This window comes from Polistes canadensis, unplaced genomic scaffold (assembly GCF_001313835.1).
Source record: "Polistes canadensis isolate GaletaPanama2010 unplaced genomic scaffold, ASM131383v1 scaffold_20, whole genome shotgun sequence".
NCBI lineage: Eukaryota > Metazoa > Arthropoda > Insecta > Hymenoptera > Vespidae > Polistes > Polistes canadensis.
Window position 1 is genome coordinate 40,272 of NW_014569567.1, and position 21,720 is coordinate 61,991.

The 21,720-nt window shown below is 34.2% G+C and overlaps 1 protein-coding gene across 1 annotated transcript in view; it reads right to left on the minus strand.

Annotated features, from left to right (window-relative positions):
• The window catches only part of LOC106793876 (paired box protein Pax-6-like), a 53,357-nt gene that overhangs the window by 22,324 nt on the left and 9,313 nt on the right, over window positions 1-21,720 (minus strand). Inside the window, exons 2-4 of the mRNA XM_014761153.1 lie at window positions 21,450-21,574; window positions 2,734-2,899; window positions 1,615-1,795 (exon numbers count right to left, since the gene is read on the minus strand). Of these exons, the coding sequence (XP_014616639.1) occupies window positions 1,615-1,795; window positions 2,734-2,899; window positions 21,450-21,462 (360 nt within the window). The 5' untranslated portion in view covers window positions 21,463-21,574. The remainder of the gene's footprint in view (window positions 1-1,614; window positions 1,796-2,733; window positions 2,900-21,449; window positions 21,575-21,720) is intronic.

Genomic DNA, 21,720 nt, shown 5'->3' on the forward strand with positions numbered 1-21,720 from the left:
GGCGTGGCGGACGCGTTATTGGTTTACTCGCGCCACTGCCTCCGGGATACCGTCAGAGGCTCTCATCTTCTATTTAAAAAAAAAAAAAAAAAAAAGAAAGAGACGTCAAAGAATCTCCTTTTGATCCATGCGTCGCGCATTTCCCTTCTCCTTTTCGAGCAATCTCTTAATTGATTCCCTTGTTCTTCAGAAACGTTTCTCTCGTCTTTTCTCCTCTCTGTACAAATTTAAATATTTTTTAAAATACCAGTTGAGAATAAAGATTCCGTTAAGGGGTGTATAACTGTGTGTGTGTGTGTACGCGCGCGCGCGAATTTCTTTTTATCTCGGTGATAATAATTCCTTTTTTTATTTCCTTTTTCAATGATTTTTTATCAGAACACAGGAAAGATTTGTATTATTAATTGCGAATTTATTGCATGGAAAATATCGAATGCATTTTTTTTTTTTTGTATTTTTTAATGATTTCTTATTTATATATATAGATTAAGGGAAAAAAAGAGAAAAAAATATATATATAATATTTACTAGAATATTATAGAAAAATAAATAATAGGATGATGCACGTATACGACTATGTGAATTAATTTTCAAACGTATCGAAACGTTATTCTACGAAACAAATATCCAACGCGAGAAAATGTATTCAATATCGAACATATTTCTATGATTTCCCATTCGTTTCATCAAAAAAAAAAAAGAAATTCCTATCTTTCCTATTTATCTGTGTATCCAGTATCAGCCTAACAGCAACCTAACAGCAACCATCCAACGTTGAAACCCTCATCCTCTTCTACACGAAAGTCGACTAGTGCTATCTATGTAAATGCGGTCGTGTTTTGTGTGAGTAGACAAAGCCCCGTTAACAATACGCCTGCGCGTTCATCCCCCTTTCGACCACCCCCTCAATCCTCCTCCTCCTCCTCTTCCTCCCATACCGAAAAGTTGGGCTCCATTACGTGTGTTTTGCGACATGCTTTATGACATCGTCTTTACAACCGTTCTCTCGTTGAGCACGCTCGTACCAGCCCTTTACTGACAACATGCTGAACGCTTTTAAACGCGTTTATGTGCGTACAAGTATCTCGATACTCTATGTACAATATATATATATATATATGTATGTGTATATATATAGTTTTTGTATTTCTTTTCTTCAGATACTTTTATATGCGCGAATGTTTAATATTTTAAGTCAAAGAAATTTATTTCTATATTTTAATATATAACACATATATATAATTTTTAATATAACTCGGTTAATTTATTAAGATTATATATATTATATTATAAAATGAATTTCATGTATAGATTAAGATTATTTATTAATTATAATTTTAAATAAATTTCTTTTCGATTATTATCGATATTAAATATTTTGTAATATTTAAAATTAGAAAACAAATTTTTTACGAATAAGATCGAATATTTTCAAATTTTAAATTCTATAATTAAAATGAAAATAAATATTATATAACGATCGAATATTTGTGACATCGTTCGAATATTTTCTATTTAACGAATGTTACATGATTCTCATATGAAGGATATGAGGATATAAAAGAACAGATTAATATGTTTGATATAACTGTCGATTACTATTCGAATACTCACGCTTGGAATGTTGTCGTTGGTGCAGACGCCTTCTTGCAGTAAACGATCTCTTATTTCCCAAGCAAAAATCGACGGACATTCACTTTTATAAAGTGAAATTTTGTTGACGACTTCCGTCGTGGCCACTCGCGGCTTGCTGCCGCCAATGGCCCTTGGCCTTATGGATCCGGTCTCATAGTACCTGCAACAATAATATTTTGCGGTACAATTTAGTAGGCTTGCGAATGGACTTCCTAAGTCCTTTTCCCGAATTTTTTATTTTTCATCCCCAAGAAAATATATTTAACCATTCTACTTCTTTTCTTCCTCTTCTTCCTCTTCGTGTTTTATTTTAAAATTACAAAAATTTCTATTTTGAAAATCGTATCTATACTTGTGTTTTTTGACGCGTAATTATCAAATATATATTACAAAGAGGAGAAGATAAATATTATTAAAAAAAAGAACAAAGATAAGATTAAGTATTTTTAATTTTTAATGTATTCATAGAACAGGATTACGTACTTATTCGTATAATTTTTCTTCAATGAAAAAGTACGATAAGTTGGTAGAATTTATTTGAAGACATATATGTCTCGTTTCGATATAATTAATGCTTCTGTTTGGTGTTTAATTAATCACACTAAATTTTTCAAAGAAGTAGATAAATATTATAGATAACGTTACTTCAAAAGCTTCTCTCTCTCTCTCTCTCTTTTTTTTTTTTTTTAATCAAACTACCTACTAATAAAATTACAGTTTTGATCATTATCGAAATGTTAATTAATTTCAATGATTAACGATTTCCTTTAATAAACACCGAAAGTTCTATTTTAACATACACCGTACACGTACACGCGTATACGTACACAGATATATTTATTTATCTATATACATATACGAATGAGATCGATAGTTTAACGATTTCATCGCGAATGAAGTTTACACAGATGCCGCGAACAGAACTTACAAACATTCTCAAAACGCAAACGTAATAATATTATTTTTATTCGATATGAGATACGATTCTAAAAAAAGAAATTGTGAAGTATATTTTATTTTTTTGTTCGAATCTTATAAATCTCTAGTATTTTACGTTGATACATATTAAAATAAAACATGTGCAGTATTTCAACCAACCTGCCAAGGATCTTCGAAACACAGCCATTGCTGACCTGCAGGATCCTTGAAATATCGCAAGGACGTGCCCCGGAATGTGCAAGTTCGACGATCTTTTGCCTCGTCGAATCCGGAAGTGGTCTACCACCGACGAAGACACCACCCAATTGGTTCACTCCGCTGTGACCTTGAAAATAACCAATTTTCTTATTAACACGAAAAGATATATTTTCTATGTATTCAAACAAATTTTCTTCGATCGCAATATATCGATGTACGTGTTGTGTTAAACTTTAAATAAATCTTTTATTTTATTTCATGAAAAATATTTATAACAAATTATACAAAAAGAAAACACACACACACACACATCCGCGCGCGCGCGCCTAAAAGAAGAAATAAAATAGATCGAAGATAAAATGTTTCGTATTTCCATATGATTGAATCACACACATACACACACATTTATTTGTTAAATTAAATAAAAGTTAAATTGCTAAAATAGTACAATTTTCAATTTTACTGTTAAACCGTGAATTAAACACAGCTAGATTTTTATAAAAGAAAAAAAATATAAAGGAGAAACGCGTTAAAGATAAAATACATATATATATAATATGTGTTTCCGAATGATTGAAGCAATTGTGGATTAAATTTAATCGAATCACATTCACGTAATAATACAATACGCGTGTAACATCTTACAATGATAGTTTTGCGACTTTTCGAACAAAAACTTTCTCCTGTCTCGTAGATCATGTATGTTCTTTTTATTTTTATCTTCTTTCTAACTCCGACCCCGATCGAAGTAGAAAAAAAGAAAGAAAGAAAGAAATAAAGAAAGAAGGAAAGTTTCGTTCAGCTCTTTCGTTCTTCATCGTGGAGATACTTTTCACGCGTTTCTAGATCCTTTTTTCAAGGACGATGACGTAGCCCAGAGAGGGGTCGCGTTCATAGAGCTAGTTTCATCCTAGAAAGATAACTTTTCGAGATTCATTGTGTTCCTGGACAAGAGACGAACAAATCTTATAATCGAACATCACAGAATAAACGTTCGCCAAGTTGCCACGCCTTGATTTCTTCTTTTTTTTTTTTTTTTTTCTTTTTTTTTTTACGAAAGAACGAGGAGAACTACCATGCGTTAGATTCTACGATCGTTAGATAATAAAAGATGACTAAGGTGTGTGTGCGTGTATGTGGGGTGTGGATTATTTTATTTTCTTTTATTTGATATTTTCGAATGGTTTCGTATATAAAAATATCTGTATCTTCCCACGACTATATCTTTCGTTTATCGTTCTTAAATTATTACAAATATAATAATAATAATAACAATAATAATAATCAAAAATATATATTAATTACTTTTTAAAATCAAAAAGATAATAAAGAAAATTCAAAATTATAAAGATACGCATTTAATGTTTCATCAATGTTTTAAGATTAAAAAACAAAAAATATATTTAATATTAAATATTAAATCAATAATAAAACCACACACACACACACATGATCTCAAACCTATAAAATATATCAACAAAAAGATTACAATAACCACGAATGCGCCTATCTTTATCAAATACAAAAAGTCACATACCCACACACCACACATATATATATATAGACATAAAAATAAATAAATAAAAAGAGACAAAAAAAATTATATATATCTATATATATATATGAAACGATAAAACGAGGGTTCCAACAAAATGTGGGGCTCCATTTAACGCGAAGGACGCGTTTGCGAATCGACGATTCCCAAAAACTTCCCGTCGAGGCTAATTCGACGTGTCGCCGGGGTGGCAGTCAGTGAAATGAAAGAGAGACAAAGAGAGAGAAAGAGAGAGAGAGAGAGAGAGAGAAAGAGAGAAAGATAGAAATAGAGATAGAGAAAGATAGAGAGAGAGAGGAGTCATATAAGGGAGATTTACGAGCGTACGCCATCAACGAGAAAGGGAGGAGAGGAGAGGAGAGGAGAGGAGAGGAGAAGAGAGAAGAGAAGAGGAGAAGAGAGGAGAGAAGAGTAGGAAGAGACTCACGGTCGATTGACTTTCGAAAATGGGCCTCGATAGTAGGTATATAGTACGTTCGCGATAGTTTGCGATTTCTCGCGTGTTTCAACCTTCGACAATCATAAAAAGCCCTTTTCAAACTTCGCCCGCTGTCCCACCCCCTCCCCTACCCCAATTCCCTATCCGCATTCTTCCAATTTTTACCTTTTCTACGCGTAATTCATGAATTAAGAAATTGTATACATTGTGATTTAAATATTAATTCAATTTTGTTGACAATAGAAATAAAAAAGTTGGCACGAAGGAAGAGAGAATGGGAGGGACGTAACACATAAGGGGTGTTATTTAATAAAATAAAAGGAAAAGATATTCCTTGACATTTGGTGTTATCTCATTTGTAGTTTTAATAATTTATAAATAGGCAGGCAAAATGTTTTGAAAAGGGGGAGTAGAGTAGAGTAAAGTAGAATAAAAAGAAAAAGAATAAAAAGGTACTACTAGATGGGTATCAAAAAGAGAGAGAGAGAGAGAGAGAGAGAGAAAGGGTAAATTGTAACACTTTGAATGGTTCGTTCATAACGAGCGATAATAACACATGTAAATAACTCAGTCGTAGTTTAAAACGTTAGTTCTTGGTTCCCATTGTCGTATTTAGGGCCTAGGGGGAATGATAGTTTGGTGTATGGTGTTCGTGTGAACAACAACGCGATACGAAATATCATAGAAAGAGAAAGAGAGAGAGGAATATGTATATATATATGTATAAGTGTTTAAGGTACGTACGTGCGTGCGTACGTGCGTACGTGCGCGCGCACGCGACAAATATGAAAAGGGGTTGTACCTTGAAGTCAGCCCAAGTGGAATACTACGCGGGTATTACCGGCGCGAAGGGGTGCTCGCTCGAGTGGCCATTCTGCGAACCTCGTGTTTTGATATTGTAACGTTTGTATTAAATATCAGTTGAAAGAGGGTGACCACCCCTTCTTTCTCTTATACTATATCTCGACTTTAATTCTCTCGTTTATTAGGACTTCATTAAAAGTACCATCTCATGCCCTACCACTTGTCATTAAATGTATTTTATTATTATTATTACTATTGTTATTATTGTTATTATTATTAATTTGTTCTAAAAGGGTTAACTAATTTATATTACTTTTCGTATTAATTAATTTAATAATATATCTAACCCAGAGAATAGATTCGATTAATATTTGTTAGATTATATAATTTGTGTATATAATAAATATAAATTAAATAAATTTATATATATATATATATATATATTAGTAAAATAATACAACGAAAGAATAATGAAAATAATTATGACAAAGTTTGAATGTTCTATCAATTAACTGTATTAAATGACTTATCGATTATATATACTTGTAGAAGATAAATAGGTGTATAAATAGAGACCTGACTTTCGTATTTTCTTCCTTTATCTCGTTAAGAATAATCTCTTGAAGACTTCCTATGTTAAAGAACACACGGAGCTAGTCGATGGTTGAAAAACAAAAAGAATGAAAGCAAGAGGAAAAGAAGTAAAAAAAAAGTAAAAAAAAAAAAAAAAGAAAAAAAGGGGAAGCTCGTTTACAAACGAGCGACAGAGCCTCGCTGACGTGGTAACTGAGACGGCACATTCATCATCCGAACGCTTGTTCTCTCTTTCTGTCACGTTACTTCTTCCTTTTTCTTATTGTTCTTCGGGGTGGTCCCACTTTCGTCGAAGTAAGATAATCAATTACGACGCGTGCGAACTCTGAGGAGAGAGGGGGGGGGTTTGGCATCATCATCGAACAATTTCTCCCTACTTTTAACGCTCCAATGTTGAATTGGATGTTAATCCGTTAATCTTTTTATTTATTTCTTTATTTCTATCAGAAAACAAAAAAAATCACCTATTTCCTATTCAAATATTTCAAAATCTAACTTTACCATCTAAATACTTCTAAACGAGTATCTAAATCATTCTACTCAAATTGACAATGAAATTATTATTGATAAAAAGTAACAATATTTTTAGTGCCATAAACGATTAAATAATAATAATAATAATGATATATGTTTAAGGAAAGATAATAAAGATTTTTTTCTCATTTGATATACCATTTCAATTTTCAAACCTCCCCTCCCCCATTTATCCATTTGATTCATTTGTTTTATAAATGATTGAAACTAATGATTCCAATTAAAATTGAAATGAATTGGTAGAATGTAATGGAATGATTGGAAATAGATCAAAGTTTTAGGAAACTTTAGGACAGTAACGATAGCTTGGTTGCTTGTAAAGTAACGTGACAATTAGTGTGAGAATTAGAAAAGGAGGAAGAGGAAGTAGAAGAGGAAGAAGAAGAAGAAGAAGAAGGAGAATAAGAGAAGGACCGTCAACAAACGGTTTCAACGTGGATGGTTTAAGGTTGGTTCACCTCGACCGACATGGTACAGAGTTTCGTTGGTGTCTCAATCGTTCCAAGCCGAGAAGTGCTTCCGGAGAATGAATGAACGAGAGTGAGAGAGAGAGAGATAAAGAGAGAAGAGACACCCCTGAAGCCATTTGAGGCTTCTCAACTTCGGAGGGAAAGTAGGAGGGAGGAGTCGGTTTGGATGCCCACTTGGTCTCGAGTATCCCGCTCCTGAACGATTCTGCACTACCGAGGATAATCGGTCGAGAGGATAAAGAGAACTCGGATTTTAAGTAGCACAATCAAAGACAACATTTTCTTACTTTCAATTCTTATAATATAAACATACCATACAATTTTTTCAATAGGATTCTGATTTATAATATTTCATCGAAATTTATTGTATTTAATCGTCATCGTTATACCATGAGAAATTATTTATGATTTTTGTTCTTGTATTTATTATATTTTTAGAGGAAATGGAGAAATATTTCCATATTATAAATGTTCTTGTTATGTTAATGTTGATGATATATTTATTTTCATTTATTTATTTATTCGAATATTATCAATTATTTTTGAGAGTTATTTTATTCATTCGTAATATGACGATTTATTTGTTAATCAAACGTTGTTCTTATTGTTTTTTATGATTATTGTAAAATTGTATATATCGTATAAAAATATTCCTCTATCGTGTTTTAAATTATTTTATATAATTTTCTTATATATATATCAATCTCTTTAAATTTTTCCATAATACGGTTTTTGATATATACAATTTCCCACATGATATTACACATACAGTGGTATATAATTTATAAGAATTCTCATAGATCTCTTCAATGACAAGTAACAAGAGAGAAGGCTTCTCTAAGAAGACGTACATCTATGATATACCGAAACACATAATACATTATATCGAGTGGCGTCTCCTATTTTCTCGGTGAAATCGTACGATGAAAAAGTACTCTTCCTATCTCTCTTTTTCTATTTCTCTCTGTTACTCCAATACTCTGCTTCTGTGTCGTTAGCCTATTGAGATGCTGAAAACGACATGACGAGGGTCAGTTTAGACGTGCAGGAATTGACCACTTGTAAAAAGATGAAATCGAAATATATAGAGAATGAGAGAGAAAGTAGAAAAAAATAAAAAGAGAAAGAAGAAATGAAGAAGAAGAAGAAGGAGAAACATCGATAGCTACGATCATCATAATAGCCTTATTGTTGTAGACATGTTTTGAAAATGAGGGAACCCTCATAGGTTTTCTTCCATTCCCATTTCTAGTGAAGCTTGTGAACGACTGTCCTGTTGCTGAAGAGGACAATGAGCCTTGGAGTATTTGTTGTGTCGCTGTTTGTATCCAATGTGCTGCCGCACGCTTTGACCTGCAACCGAGCTACTACTTTTGCAGCCAACAGCAGCAACAGCAGCATCAGCAGCAGCAGCAGCAGAATCAGCAGTACAATATTCTTTTTCCCCCCACCCTTATTTTTCTCTCCCTCTCTGTCTGTTTCTGTCTGTCTCTCTCTCTCTCTCTCTCTCTATTTTTTGCATCAAAGACTCGACCTTTCTACCGAAAACGTGGTCCCAACAGTTATTAGCGTTATTAATGGCCTCCCATTGACAACTCGATTCATCCCTGATCATCGACAGGGGAGAAAAGAACGTCGACTATTCGACAGATGTATGTTGGTTTCTTATAGTACCAGGTCAAGGGTCTTTTCTTCGATTCCGATCGTCTGTGATGTATATATCATTGAATTAGACGTTTCAAGAGAACTTCACAACTTCACCCTTTTAACGCGTATTGATAGATGATTCTTAGATATATTTAATTATGAAAATTTCGATCGGTCAATGATCCCAAATTTAAATACTTCTTAAATAATATAAAAACAAACGAATCTTAATCCTGTGATTAAATAATGATGCCAATAATATATGATATCGAATTTCTTCAAATAATATTTAAACGTTAATTGAAATATTAGGATAACCCGTTGTTTCTCTAGTCCAAAAATAAAATTCTCAATGAGAAGTTATCACAGGAAACTTGGACATAAAAAGAAGTAGAACTTAATTTAACTAAGTTGGACGTTTCGTTCCTTTATTGGGATTTATTGATAACGAGCTAATACTTAACGAAGTTTAGATGTTTTGTGTTTTGAATATTAAAAATAAAAATATAAATGTATGTCTACTCAATGAAAAAAAGACGATGAACTATAAAGATTAAGTTGCTGAAGAAGTCCCATTAAATAACCCCTGTGATTAAATAATGATGCCAATAATATATGATATCAAATTTATTATAAAAGATCACATTTTCTTCAAATAATATTTAAAAACATTAATTGAAATATCAGGATAAAGTATACATTCTCTTCATAATTTCCCCCACAACAATATACATCCAAAAAAAAAAAAAATGAGGAAATTCTGAAGCAACAAATTTCTAATCGATCATATTACAGGGAGTCTCTCTTTCAATGTATAAGGGCATAGAAAACAGGGCCACTTTATGGGTCTCGTCTTTCTCTCTATCCAAGTACCTATACAAACAGATAGAGAGAGAGCAAGTCGACACGATCGGTCCGAGCTTCCTGACAGTGGGGTTTCTCTTCCGGGTCGAATTATCCAATTACCTGGAGGCCAACCTGTGCCGGCGAGCTGGAAGGTCGGGGAATAGATCAGGATCGGCAGAAACGGCAGTGTCGGCAGCAGCAACAGCAGCAACAACAGCACAACAGCAGCAGTAGCAGCAGCAACAGCAACAGCACCAGGATAGGGCAGGGTAGAGTGTAGGGAAAGGCAAGGTAGGGCAGGGTAGCAGCAGCAGCAGCAGCAGCAGCAACAGCCAGGGTAGGAGAAAACGGAGCCAACCGTGCCGTCCAAAGCGGACCGGACAAAGAGCTCGTAAACGCGTTATTCCGCGCCAACGGATCTGTCAGAGCCGCTTCTCTGGGTGCACTACGTGGAAAAGGCCCGTCTACAGCTTCCACATAGAATATGCGCGTACACGTAGCTTCGTCCACGTCGGCACTGGAGTTCACTACCTTCTATCTATCTATCTCTGTCTCTCTGTCTCTATATCTCTCTCACTCTCTCTATCTTTTGGTATATCCACGATGGTTATCTTGGCATTCATGAAGACCCGCCAGTGAAGAAATGCCGATAACTCTTCAGAAAAGAACAGAAAAAGGAATAAAGAATAGAAATAGGTAAGAACAAAAAAAAGTGGTCCATCCTCAAGGTCCTCCCTATTCAACAATTAGAACGTGGGATAACATTTTCAACTCCAATTACTATGAATGGAATTCACAATTGGATTGGTGTGTATTATGGGATAAGTTAAAGTACTTAGTACATTGGGAGAAATGTTGACTTTTATGATTGTATAATATTTCATCGAATGATTAATTATTTCAAGATTAATCGATATGTATTTTTAAAACGATACTCTAATGTATATCAAATTTCATTATTCTATATATACATATATTGTAACGCGTTATTCCTTATATCAAATACAATACTTTGAAGATAATCTAATTGATTTCAAATATTATTTATCGATCTGATATGAAATTTAATATGAAGACACAAGTATACTTTTAGAAAAAAAAAAAAAAAACTAACAAAAATGTTAATATTCATGTAAGAAGGATACGAAGTTGACGACGTACCAGGTGGAAGTATTTCCGTTAAAAATGTGAAATCGGGGTTAACAATGCGGAACGACATGTGTTCCAACGTGGTAATCCGTCTGCTGTCTGTGCTTGTTCGTGGAAAAGAAAAGAAAAAGAGAACGAGAGAGAGAGAGAGAGAAGGGAAAAGCTTAATCGCGATCGACATGTACGAGGGAGATTCTTCTTGAATCTTCGATAGGGAATGCTTCTCTTCCCCCTCCCCCTAACCCCCCAACTATTTTTTTTCACCAGTTATTACGAAAAACGCAAAAAGGGTCCAGAAGCAGGATCCAGAACGTAAAACTAGGGTTCGTACGACCCGTAAGATTCGTTTCCCCAGTACCCCCCTCCCCCCTCTTCCACTCCACACTCTCTACCTCATCTCCACCGAAACACCCTCTCCACCACTTTTACAGAGGCGTATAAGCACAATCGTTTACAAGGTGCACAATGACATCGACTGGTTCGTATTGTGGTTTGGCCCTGCTTGTTCTCGTGGGACTTGTGCCCACGTGAGGGGTTTTGACATAATTAGTTTCCGTATCGGAATGATCAACTGTGGGAATATACTGGGTATATAGAAAAAAAAAAAAGAAAAGAAAAAGAAAGGTTGTCGTAATATGCGCATATCGATTTCGATCATCGTTTGTCTTTCTTTTTTCTTTTTTTGCACTTGTATTTAATACTTGGACTATGAATTTATCGAGAAAAAAAGAAAATGAATCATAGGAAAAGTATGATTTAAAAATGAAAATGATTGTACAGATTTATCGTGTCTGGAAATAAATTGTTGATATAAAAAAAAACAACACCAGGTATAAGTGTATAATATATTTCACAAAATTATGAAATATTTATTTAAATAAAAGCTGAACAAAAAAATGAATTCTGAAGAAGTATAAATGACAAGGCAAACAAGAATAGTAATAATTGTGACTATGGTACGATAAAGACGGCTTAAACTTATGATTGTTACGAAAACTAGTATTATATATATATATACATACTAGGTCAGGACAACACTCGAAATCGGGGGAATTTATGGAGTAGAGTTCTCGAGAAAAGAGAGAGAGAGAGAGAGAGAGAGAGAGAGATAAAGAGCAGGTGTGCGGGTGGAATAGTTATTATTGTGCGGGAATCGGACTCGGTTGCCGAAACTTCAGAATCTGAAGTGGCGGACCATGTCGGTAGTCCTCCTTTCAAGGACTCGAGAAAGAGTGGGCAAATAGAAGGATGAGAAAAAGGATAGAAGAGGAATAAGAAAAGAAAGAAATAAAGAAAGACAGAAAAGAAGCTTTTCACCGACAACAATACAACAACAACAACAACTTAAACACCAAACGTTTCAGAGTTTATCGCGCAAAAGATGGATGCAAGCAAACAAACAAGCAAGCAAGCAAGCAAACAAGAATAAAGCGTTAAAATAATAAGTACGGAGTAAGTAATATGTAGACGCGCGAAATTAAGGAATCTGAAAGAGTAAGGAAGAAAATAGTGAAATAAAAGTCGGAGAAAGAGAGAGAGAGTATGTGTGTGTGTGTATGTAAGAAAGAGAGAGAGAGTAGACAAACGAGCCTTGCGAAAAATCAAATGGAAATCCTAGCGGTACAGGTTGTCGTCAAAAACTGAACGACGTCATTATCGTTGACTTCTTGACTCCTCTACCTAGACCTGCTAACGATCTCACGCACTGTTTTTTTCTCCTTTCCTATATATGCACCTACAATCTACTACTACTTCTCTTTTTTTACCCTTTTTTTCCTTTCTTCTTGTTTTCTTTTTTTATTATTATTTTCATTTCTCTCTCTCTCTCTCTCTCTCTCTCTCTCTCTTTTCTTCTTCTCAGTCGAAAGCGAGAAAACGAGAAAAAGAGAGAGAGAGAGAGAGAGAGAGGGAGAGAAATTACGCTTCTGCGTCTTGAACATGGAAAAAGGAAATACGTTCCAAGCGAGTACGCGAACGAGTTTCCATTTTCTTTTTATTTTTTCTTCTTGTCCTTTCTTTTTTTTTCTTTTTTTTTTATACTCAAGTGTTCTCGGAGAAAGAGAAAGAATAATATAAAATCGGGAAGAAAAACGTTTCCAAGTATGTTTTAACGCGTGCCGACGAATAGAAACCCTCCCCCTCCCTCCCTCCCTATCCCCATCCCCCAAAAAAGAAACAATTGCACAATTTTCGTTTAAATATTACACACACAATTGTCGGATATTTATTCTTACGTAAGCGAATCCGTCTTACATTTCCCGAGTCGAGATGAGCTTATGGGGGTCTCCCTCTTTCCCCCTATTGAAACACGTAGACGTCCACGGGGTACCGTACAAAGAGAAACCGATGTAATCTCCGGAAACGTTTAGGGGAAAATTAGGTCGACGGTTGTGCGAGTACCCACGGATAAGCATCCGAGCCAACCACCCCCCCCCTTCACCCCCTTCACCTCCCCTCTCCCACTTCTCCTTTTCTGATCCTAGTACATCCTAAATGCAATCCTTACTATATATATATACACACCTTTAACCACTATCCTCTTCTCTTTCTATCTTCAATCTATCTTCGACCCTAAAGACGAAATTTGTCAAAATATTTATTTAACTTGCTACTTTTACTTCTTTATTCTGTGTGTGTGTGTGTGTATGTTTTCCTGTATATCTTTTTTTTTGATTTGAATTCGGGTTTTATTTTCCCGCCTCGTGATCGGAATCAAAAAGGAAGGAAAAGATAAAGAGAGAGACACACGCTTTGTGTTCGCTTTCCTTTGATAAATATTTATGAGATCTCCTATTTCCTATCTCTTTTCTTTCTACCGAAAATATTTTTCGATTCTTTGCGCATATCGTTTCAATTTTATTTTTTTTTTATATATATATAATCTATGTTATTTCTTCTTACATTGCGTATAATAATATCGTTTATTCGATGGTAGGATTGTACAAGCATATTGAATGACAATTATTATTATTATTATTAAATATTAATATTTTAAATGTTACTTTTTTTTGTTTGGGAATAAAATGTTATTTTCTTAGAGCCGTATGAATTTTATTCGTTACGTTTTATTTTTTATCGTTTTTTTTCTCTCTCTTTCCTTTTTTTTCTACTTCAAAGCTCTTTTGCCCTTTTATGGAAAGCAAAGAGAGATAGAAAGAGAGAGAGAGAGAGAGAGAAGAGAACGTCGTCATCGACGTCGCGACGTCGTGAAATGTCATCGACGACGAGTACGTCGTTTGTAACATTGAAAACGTGTTATTTGGAAAGCTGCCATGAAGTAACGCTTACGTATCAACGTAGTTTATGTCAAATTTTTTCCTTTAGATAATATTTTTCATTAGGACAGCGCGAAGATGAAAATTTTTTCACATTTCCCCTTGAATTATATTATTTTTATTTCTAACGTTAATCTACACACACCCACATACATTTATTCGCATGCTATTAAAAACAATTCATTAATATTTCTATTAATTCATAAAACATTTGTGCAAGATATATAAGGCGCTTGTAATAATTGAATAAATAAAATTAATAAATAATTATATAATGTATTAAAATTAATTATTGATAAAGTATATAAAATTATTCATACTTTATTTAATGTTACGTTAAATAAGTTATTTGGAAAATAACACGTTCAATACGTAATTATAAATTTGCTTATTGTTCATTTACGTAAGAAAATATCGTTCACGCATGTGCACAGATGCGTATAATCATAAAGAAAGAAAATATAAAATATAAATTTGATAAAAGATATATAAGCTACTCTCTTCGGGCAGATACACAATCCAATCGCACTTTGTCTTTCGATTTCTTCGTTGAAACTATCAGCGTTAAATCAACGAAACGATCGGGACGTTATCGACCAAAGAAAATCCATGAAATTCCCATAACGTTAGTTTCTAGAAGTGACAATGGTGCGAAGGAGGGTGATATCAAGCACTTCTATTCTATCTCGTTAATGAGCATTCGTTTTATTACCTTCTCGACAACTTCAATTTTTCTTTTACGGTCTTTCGATTTGATATATATCTTCAAAAAAAAAAAAAAAGAACAGAAAACCAGAAATTATTCATTAAACATTCTAGCAAAAAAAAAAAAGAAAGAAAATAAGAAAAAAGTACATCAAATGTTGTATGAAAAATGTTATTATTCGAAATACGAATTATATCTATAATATTATAAGACAAAATATCTGCAAAAATAGATAAACAATTTTCTTACAAAAATAAAATACATCCAATTTATAATAATATATTACCCAACACATTTTTCAATATAAATCTATCCGCGTAATATAATTTAAATTCCTCTTTCCCTTACTTCCAATCTTAGATAAAGAATAAAATTAATAAAAAAAAGAAAAAAAAAAAAAAAAGAAAAAGTAGAAAAAAAAAGAAAAGAAAAAGGGAAAGAAAAGAATATAGTAAATTGCGAGGGAATATTCGTGAATATTCTACGTTGTCTGAAGGCTCCCTCTCTCCCCCACTCTACCTCCCCCCCTCTAACTCCCCTTTCATTTTTCCACTCGGACTTTTTCCTCCTCTCGAACCTTTTTCTCTTTCGCCTTAGTAGCCAAGTATCTCGAGAGACTGGAACGGACTGGAGGAGGATTTTTACGGCTATCTATCGAGCCATTTCGTACGTGTGCTGGATACTCGTTGGATATTTTTGCTCTTCCTTGCATCAGTACTTCTCTTTCTCTCACTCTCACACACACACTCTATCCTACCATACTATCTCTTTTTCTCTCGGTCTTTGCGTTGGGACTTCGAATTCCTTGGACTCCCCCTGCCCCCCCTGCTTCCCCCCCCCGCCCTTTTCTTCGTGATGGTGGCCCAAGCTACCACCCGCCTAAAATGTGCCAGCCACCCGTTTCTGTTTGAAGAGGGAATTTTACAGTCGAATACACTTGATGCAAGACGTACAGTCCCCCTGTGTTCGACTATCTACCACTAAGGAAGGAAGGAAGGAACGATGGAACGTAGGAACGAATGAACGTTGGAACGAATGAAGGTAGAAATCGAGTGAACGAACGAGTGAAGAAACGAAACGAAACGAAAGGAAAGGAAAGGAAGGAAGGAAAGACAGGAAGTAAGGGGAAGATAAGAAGAAATTTTCCCATATCAGTAAAAAAAAGAAAAAGAAAAAAAAAAAGGTCCTCCTATTTCGATAGTAACTTTCAGCTTAAAGGAAGGCCTCCTTCTTCGACCTTGAGTGACATCGGCGAGGTCGACTTGACCAAGTAAATAAAAACTCTTTTCTCTTTGAACTTCTTTGCTCGACAGCTATCGAACTTCTTTTCTTTTTAGTAGTAGTCTACTTTTTATTCTTCTTCTACTACTACTACTTCTTCTTCTTCTTCTTCTAGTTCTTCTTTCTCTTTTCTATTACTTTCTTTTCTACTCTTTTTCTTTTTTTTCTTTTTCTTTTTATTTTATTTTTACTTTATAGGGGATTGAAATAGAAAAAGATGGTTGGAAAATTCTACGAATGACTAGTTAACACTCGTGGAAAAGTATTTATAACGACTGAGACATGAATTTTTTGTTTGTTTTATATTTTTATTACACAGAGTACCAAGACTTTTTTTTAATCGATTGGATATTTGTATTTTACTAAATGAAACGCTTAGTGGAATAAATAAATCATTGATACTCGATTAACGAGCGCATTTTTCCACGTAATTACCATTCATTATTATTGATTTAATTTCATTGGAAAATCAAAAAAATCAACTTATAGAAAGGATGATTATTCTGTTACTGTCGTTCACATATTAAAATTATTAATAGATAAATAAAAATATTAATCATTTTTTTCTATTATTATATTAATAATAATAATAATAATAATAATGTAACCATCGATTTCGTTTTACCGATGAAGAACAAAGTGGGGAAAAAGGGCTGACAATTAAAGGTCTCGAGGTATCACGAGAATAAGAGTGAGAAAAAAATAAAGAGAAAGAGAAAGAGAAAGAGAAAGAGAGAGAGAGAAAGATCAGGCTACGGAAGGAACGTCGAGGAGCTAATTACAATTTCTCTACGAAGGTTCTCCTCCTCGTCATCGAGATCCCCCGAGGTGCCAAACGAAACGAGCGTTTCCGCTTGGGAGCTTCAACGCCAACGGAAAGAACGAATGGGAAAGAGAGAACGAGAGATAAAACGAGAGAAAACGAGATGGAAGGGTTGAAAACGATGAAACAGAGGGTTAAGAAGAAGTAGTGAGGGTAAGAACACTTGGAAACAAACAACAAAAGCATCCGCGAACTGCACAAACGTATCCTGTGGAAGTAACACCAGTACTAACAGCTGTTGAAAAAGATGAGAGGAAGAAGAAATATGAAATAAGATGAAAATAAAAAGGTAAAGAAAAAATAAAAGAAAAATATATACAGAGGAAAAGAAGAAGAAGAAGAAGAAGAAGAAGGAGAGTAGTGGTAAAAAGAAAGAAAAAAAGAAAAAGGGAAAAGGATTTACCCCTTCGGAGTCGAGATTTCAAAGTAAAAATTTCTTACGAGTTATATCAACTCATCCCTCTCACGATTTTCTTCAACGCAACTTCGAGGAGGAACACAAATGTTGAGGGTATGCACAAAAAAAAAAAGAAAAATAAAACACAGGGAAAAAGGGAGAGAAAGGGAGTAAGATCAAGAAAAAAGAAAAAAGAAAGAAAGAAGAAAAAGAAAAAAGAAGGATAAAAAAATATAAGATGGTGGCATTTTTGTTGGTTACGAATTAATTGAATAAGAGTCGCCGAGCTGTCGGGGGATGTGCTGCGGGTTCTAGTCAAAGTAAGTAAGGGATGGTGGGATCAAAAAGAAGAAGGGTTTCTGTCTGTTTTGCACCAGACGAACGAAAACGCCTTCTCGTCGTCGTTTTAAAGAGCTACCACCCCCAACCCCTTATCTTCCCCACCACAACCAACCAACCCCAACGTCGTCGTCGTAGTCGTCGTATCTCTCCCTTTTCGCATTCTCTTACGACACCCTTCTTTTCCTCCTCCTCCTCCTCCTCCCTCTCCCTCTCCTCCTCCTCCTCTTTCCTTCTCTTCTCTTTTCTTTTCTTTCGTTACGTAGAACGTACGAAGAAGACGAGTACGTATATTCAAGACAGACTTGAGGAAGGGTGACCTAAGGTAGAAAGAGAAAGAAGAAGAAGAAGAAGAGGAAGAGGGGGAGGAGAACGAGGGCGGACAGGGGGAGGAGGTTGAAGAAACGCTCGGGGGTTGCCATCTACTCTGAATTCAGAAACGATCAATGCTCCAGGAACCCAGCAGTACCAGCACACACCACTATACCCTTCACCCCTTCTACACTATCTATCCATCTTTCTATCTTTCTATATATATATATATATATATATATATATATCTATATCACGCTTGGTGCAAAAGAGAAAAATAGAAAGAGAAAGATAAAGAAGAAGAAGAAGAAGAAGAAGAACAGGCAAACCTTTCTTATTCTTATTTCGTTTTTCGTATTCTTGAATTCCCTCCCCGTTCTATATATTTCTATCTCTTTTGCCACCACCCTTTTTTCTTCTCTTATTCTTTTGGTTTTCTTCCCTTTCCTTTAGGCAGTGGCAAGCATCTCATCCCTTACGAGTAAAAGCGACTCCACAGGGGGGAGGCTTGATTCGTCGACGTAGACGTCGTGCTGACAGCCCGACTCTCTCTCTCTCTTTCTTTCTCTCTCTTTCTCTCTCTCTTCGTGGTAAAGCGGAGGTCGAACGATTTGCCAAACTTCCGGGAGACACTCTTTTCTTTTTTCTCTTTCTCTCTTTTTCTCTATTTCTTTCTCTTTTTCTCATACACACCCCCAATGGTTGGAATAAAGAATGAAGTCACGTGATCGAGACGGAGATAAATATAGCAAACTATCGAAACAATTTCGCGATCTAAACTTTACTATCAATGATTGATCATATTTTTAATTTGTATATATAATCTCTCTCTATTTCTTTTTTCTTTTTTTTTTTTTATATATATAAATTTCCTTTTATTACACTTCGAGGTTAGAAATTGCTTGGTGTGTTTATCTATTATTTTGTTCGAATTTTTTAAATACATTTTTATTCGATCATTAATGTAAAAAAAACCCACGCGATTAATTTACGTATCGATAATTATATTTGATACAATATAATGATATCATTTATTTATCAATAAATCGCGCCTAGAAATAACAATAAAAAAAAAGCTATTATAACAGGATAATGTCCTAATAAAATGAGAAAGAAGAATTTATTATCAATTTTTTCATTTTTACCAATATATCATTTCGAAATTATAATTTTGACACAATATTGTTAACTCTTTTCTTATTTTCATATTGCAGCAAAAATTGAATTGACTCGATCATTTCCACAGAGTATCGATAGATTTATATTAGAAAATTTATGCTAGAATCGATGTTAACGTTGTGAAAATAAGGAAAAATGTAACGGGTGTATTTTTTATCTTAGAAATGAAAAAACATATTGTGATATATAGATGGAATAATAAAATAAAATAGACAGAAAGAGAAAGAAGGAAATAGAGTGAGTGAGAAAGAGAGAGAAAGGGAAAGATATATAGAAAAGGGAAACGCGATTTGTACGTACGATCGATCAAAACCCTCATCTCGTTCGGCCGAGGTCGGTCTATCGAGGCGATTCGATGAGCTAACGCCAACTTAACGCTACACACCCCACTGAGCTGCACTCGGTCAGATAACTCGTGGATTTTCGATCGTTCTCCGCGTTCCACCTCGGATCTAGGTCGTTTACTCTCACTTGTGGATTCTTCTAAGTTCCTATTACGAATCCTCTTCGCGAATTTATTAAGATCATCATATTATTATATACCTCTTCTGATGGATATTGCTTATAATCATTTATCAAATGAATATAAGAATATTTTTCTTTTCAATTAATAGTTATTTATCTCGTTCAAAAATAAAATTATTAATAAATAAGTATCGTAAGGAAATTGGACATTAAAAAGAACTAGAATTTAGAGTTTTCATCAAATTGGATATTTCGTCCATTTATTGGGACTTATTCAGCAACTCAATCTCTAACGTTCAGCATCTTTTTCATTTGAGCAGACATACATTCTTGTAATATTCGAAAAACTAAACATCTAAACTTCGTTATATCCTAATGCGTTATATTTAAACATTCCAACAAAACAACCCAATAAAGGGACGAAACGTTCAATTTGATCAAAACTAAGTTCTAGTTTTTTTTAATGTCCAATTTCCCTACGATACATATTTATTAATAATTTTTCTTTTCTTTTTTCTCTCACAAAATTAACAACATTGATTAAAATTGGAAAAAAAGAATAATCTAAGGAGATTGTTTCTTTCTTTTTTTTTAGATAAAAACTACAATTAGAAACACTTTTACGACACATACAAAATTAAATAATTACGCTAAAATATATGTGCATAAAAAATATTTTAAAATAGGGCTGATATAATTAATCATTTCTTTACATACGCGACAAATTTTTATCAAAAGTATATTCCCCTATTAATTCTTATAAATTCTCATTTCAATTTAACTATGAACACACGAACATTTTGTAATAAATAATCGTGGCATCTCTACGGGATCGTATGTTTAATATTATTACGAATTTATGGATTAGTATCGAAGAAACAGGAAATTGGTGATCGCGAATGGAAATAAAAGTAAGAAAGATAGAGAGAGAGAGAGAGAAGTATAGTGAGAAAAAGGGCGAGTGTTGGAAGGCACGAGAGAATGGAAATCAATACGTGAAGTGAGCAACCAGTTTGAAGCACAGGAGCTGCCGGCTTTAGAAAGCCCTGAGACGTCGTCTGCTCATCCTCTTTGGACCCTGCGTTAAGAGAGCTTCAGCGGGGGTGAAGGAGAATGATAGAAAGAGAGAGAGAAGATGAAAGAAGAAGAGAGACAGGAGAGAAGAGAAGTTCCATTCAGGACTAATGGGGTTAAACGCCTTAGCCATCAACCGAACGTCTCCCTCTTGATTCTTGGACGTTCCGATTCGACTCCACTAAGATTCCAAGTACCCCCCACCTTCCTACTCCTACTCTTCCTCTTCCTCTTATTCCTCCTCCTACTCCTCCTCCTCTTCCTTCTCCTTCTATTCATTCAATCCTAAGAACTCTGCACGTGATATAACCCTTTTGTATCGAATCGATATGAAAAATATAACAAAAAAAGAAATATCGAACGCATTGGAAAATAAAAAATCTTTTGTTAAACTTCATAAATACCTACAAAAAGTAGCTTTAGTGAACTCAACCAAAAGAAAAAATATAAGGAAAATATTGTTTAATTGATATTTTCAAGTATTGGATATTGGGAAGACTGTAATAATAATTTTGGAAATTAAAAAGTAATTAACAGAGGAAGTATTGTATTTTGTATTTAATCGATGACACACGATTGTTGTAATTTTTGTTTTTTAAATTTCGATAAAATTTAGTATACCAAAAAAGTGTACTTTTCGGTATCCCTAATAATTTGAATTTTCAGTTCTACGTGTAATCGGTAATTGTTTGTCGATTTTGATACGATCAGGTTTCGATTCTTGTGTTATCATATTTGAAAAAATATTTGTTGTTCATATATTGATATTTAAAATAAATCTTACTTACCCTTGTGTGCCATATCGTCAGCGGTGACGGAGGCGAGGAGGCCGGTGGCGCCCGGCCATGGAGCGACCGCAGCGCCCAGCTGCTGCGTAGGCAAAATCTTTGGGCCTTTAACACCCTATTGGTCACTGTAACACATTTTTTTTATTCATATTATTCAATATATTTATATAAAACCTACAAAAATAATTCTACTGATTATATACTTATATACATCCATTTATAAACTGATTAAGTAAGATTGATCATAATTGTAACTATTGACACCCTATTG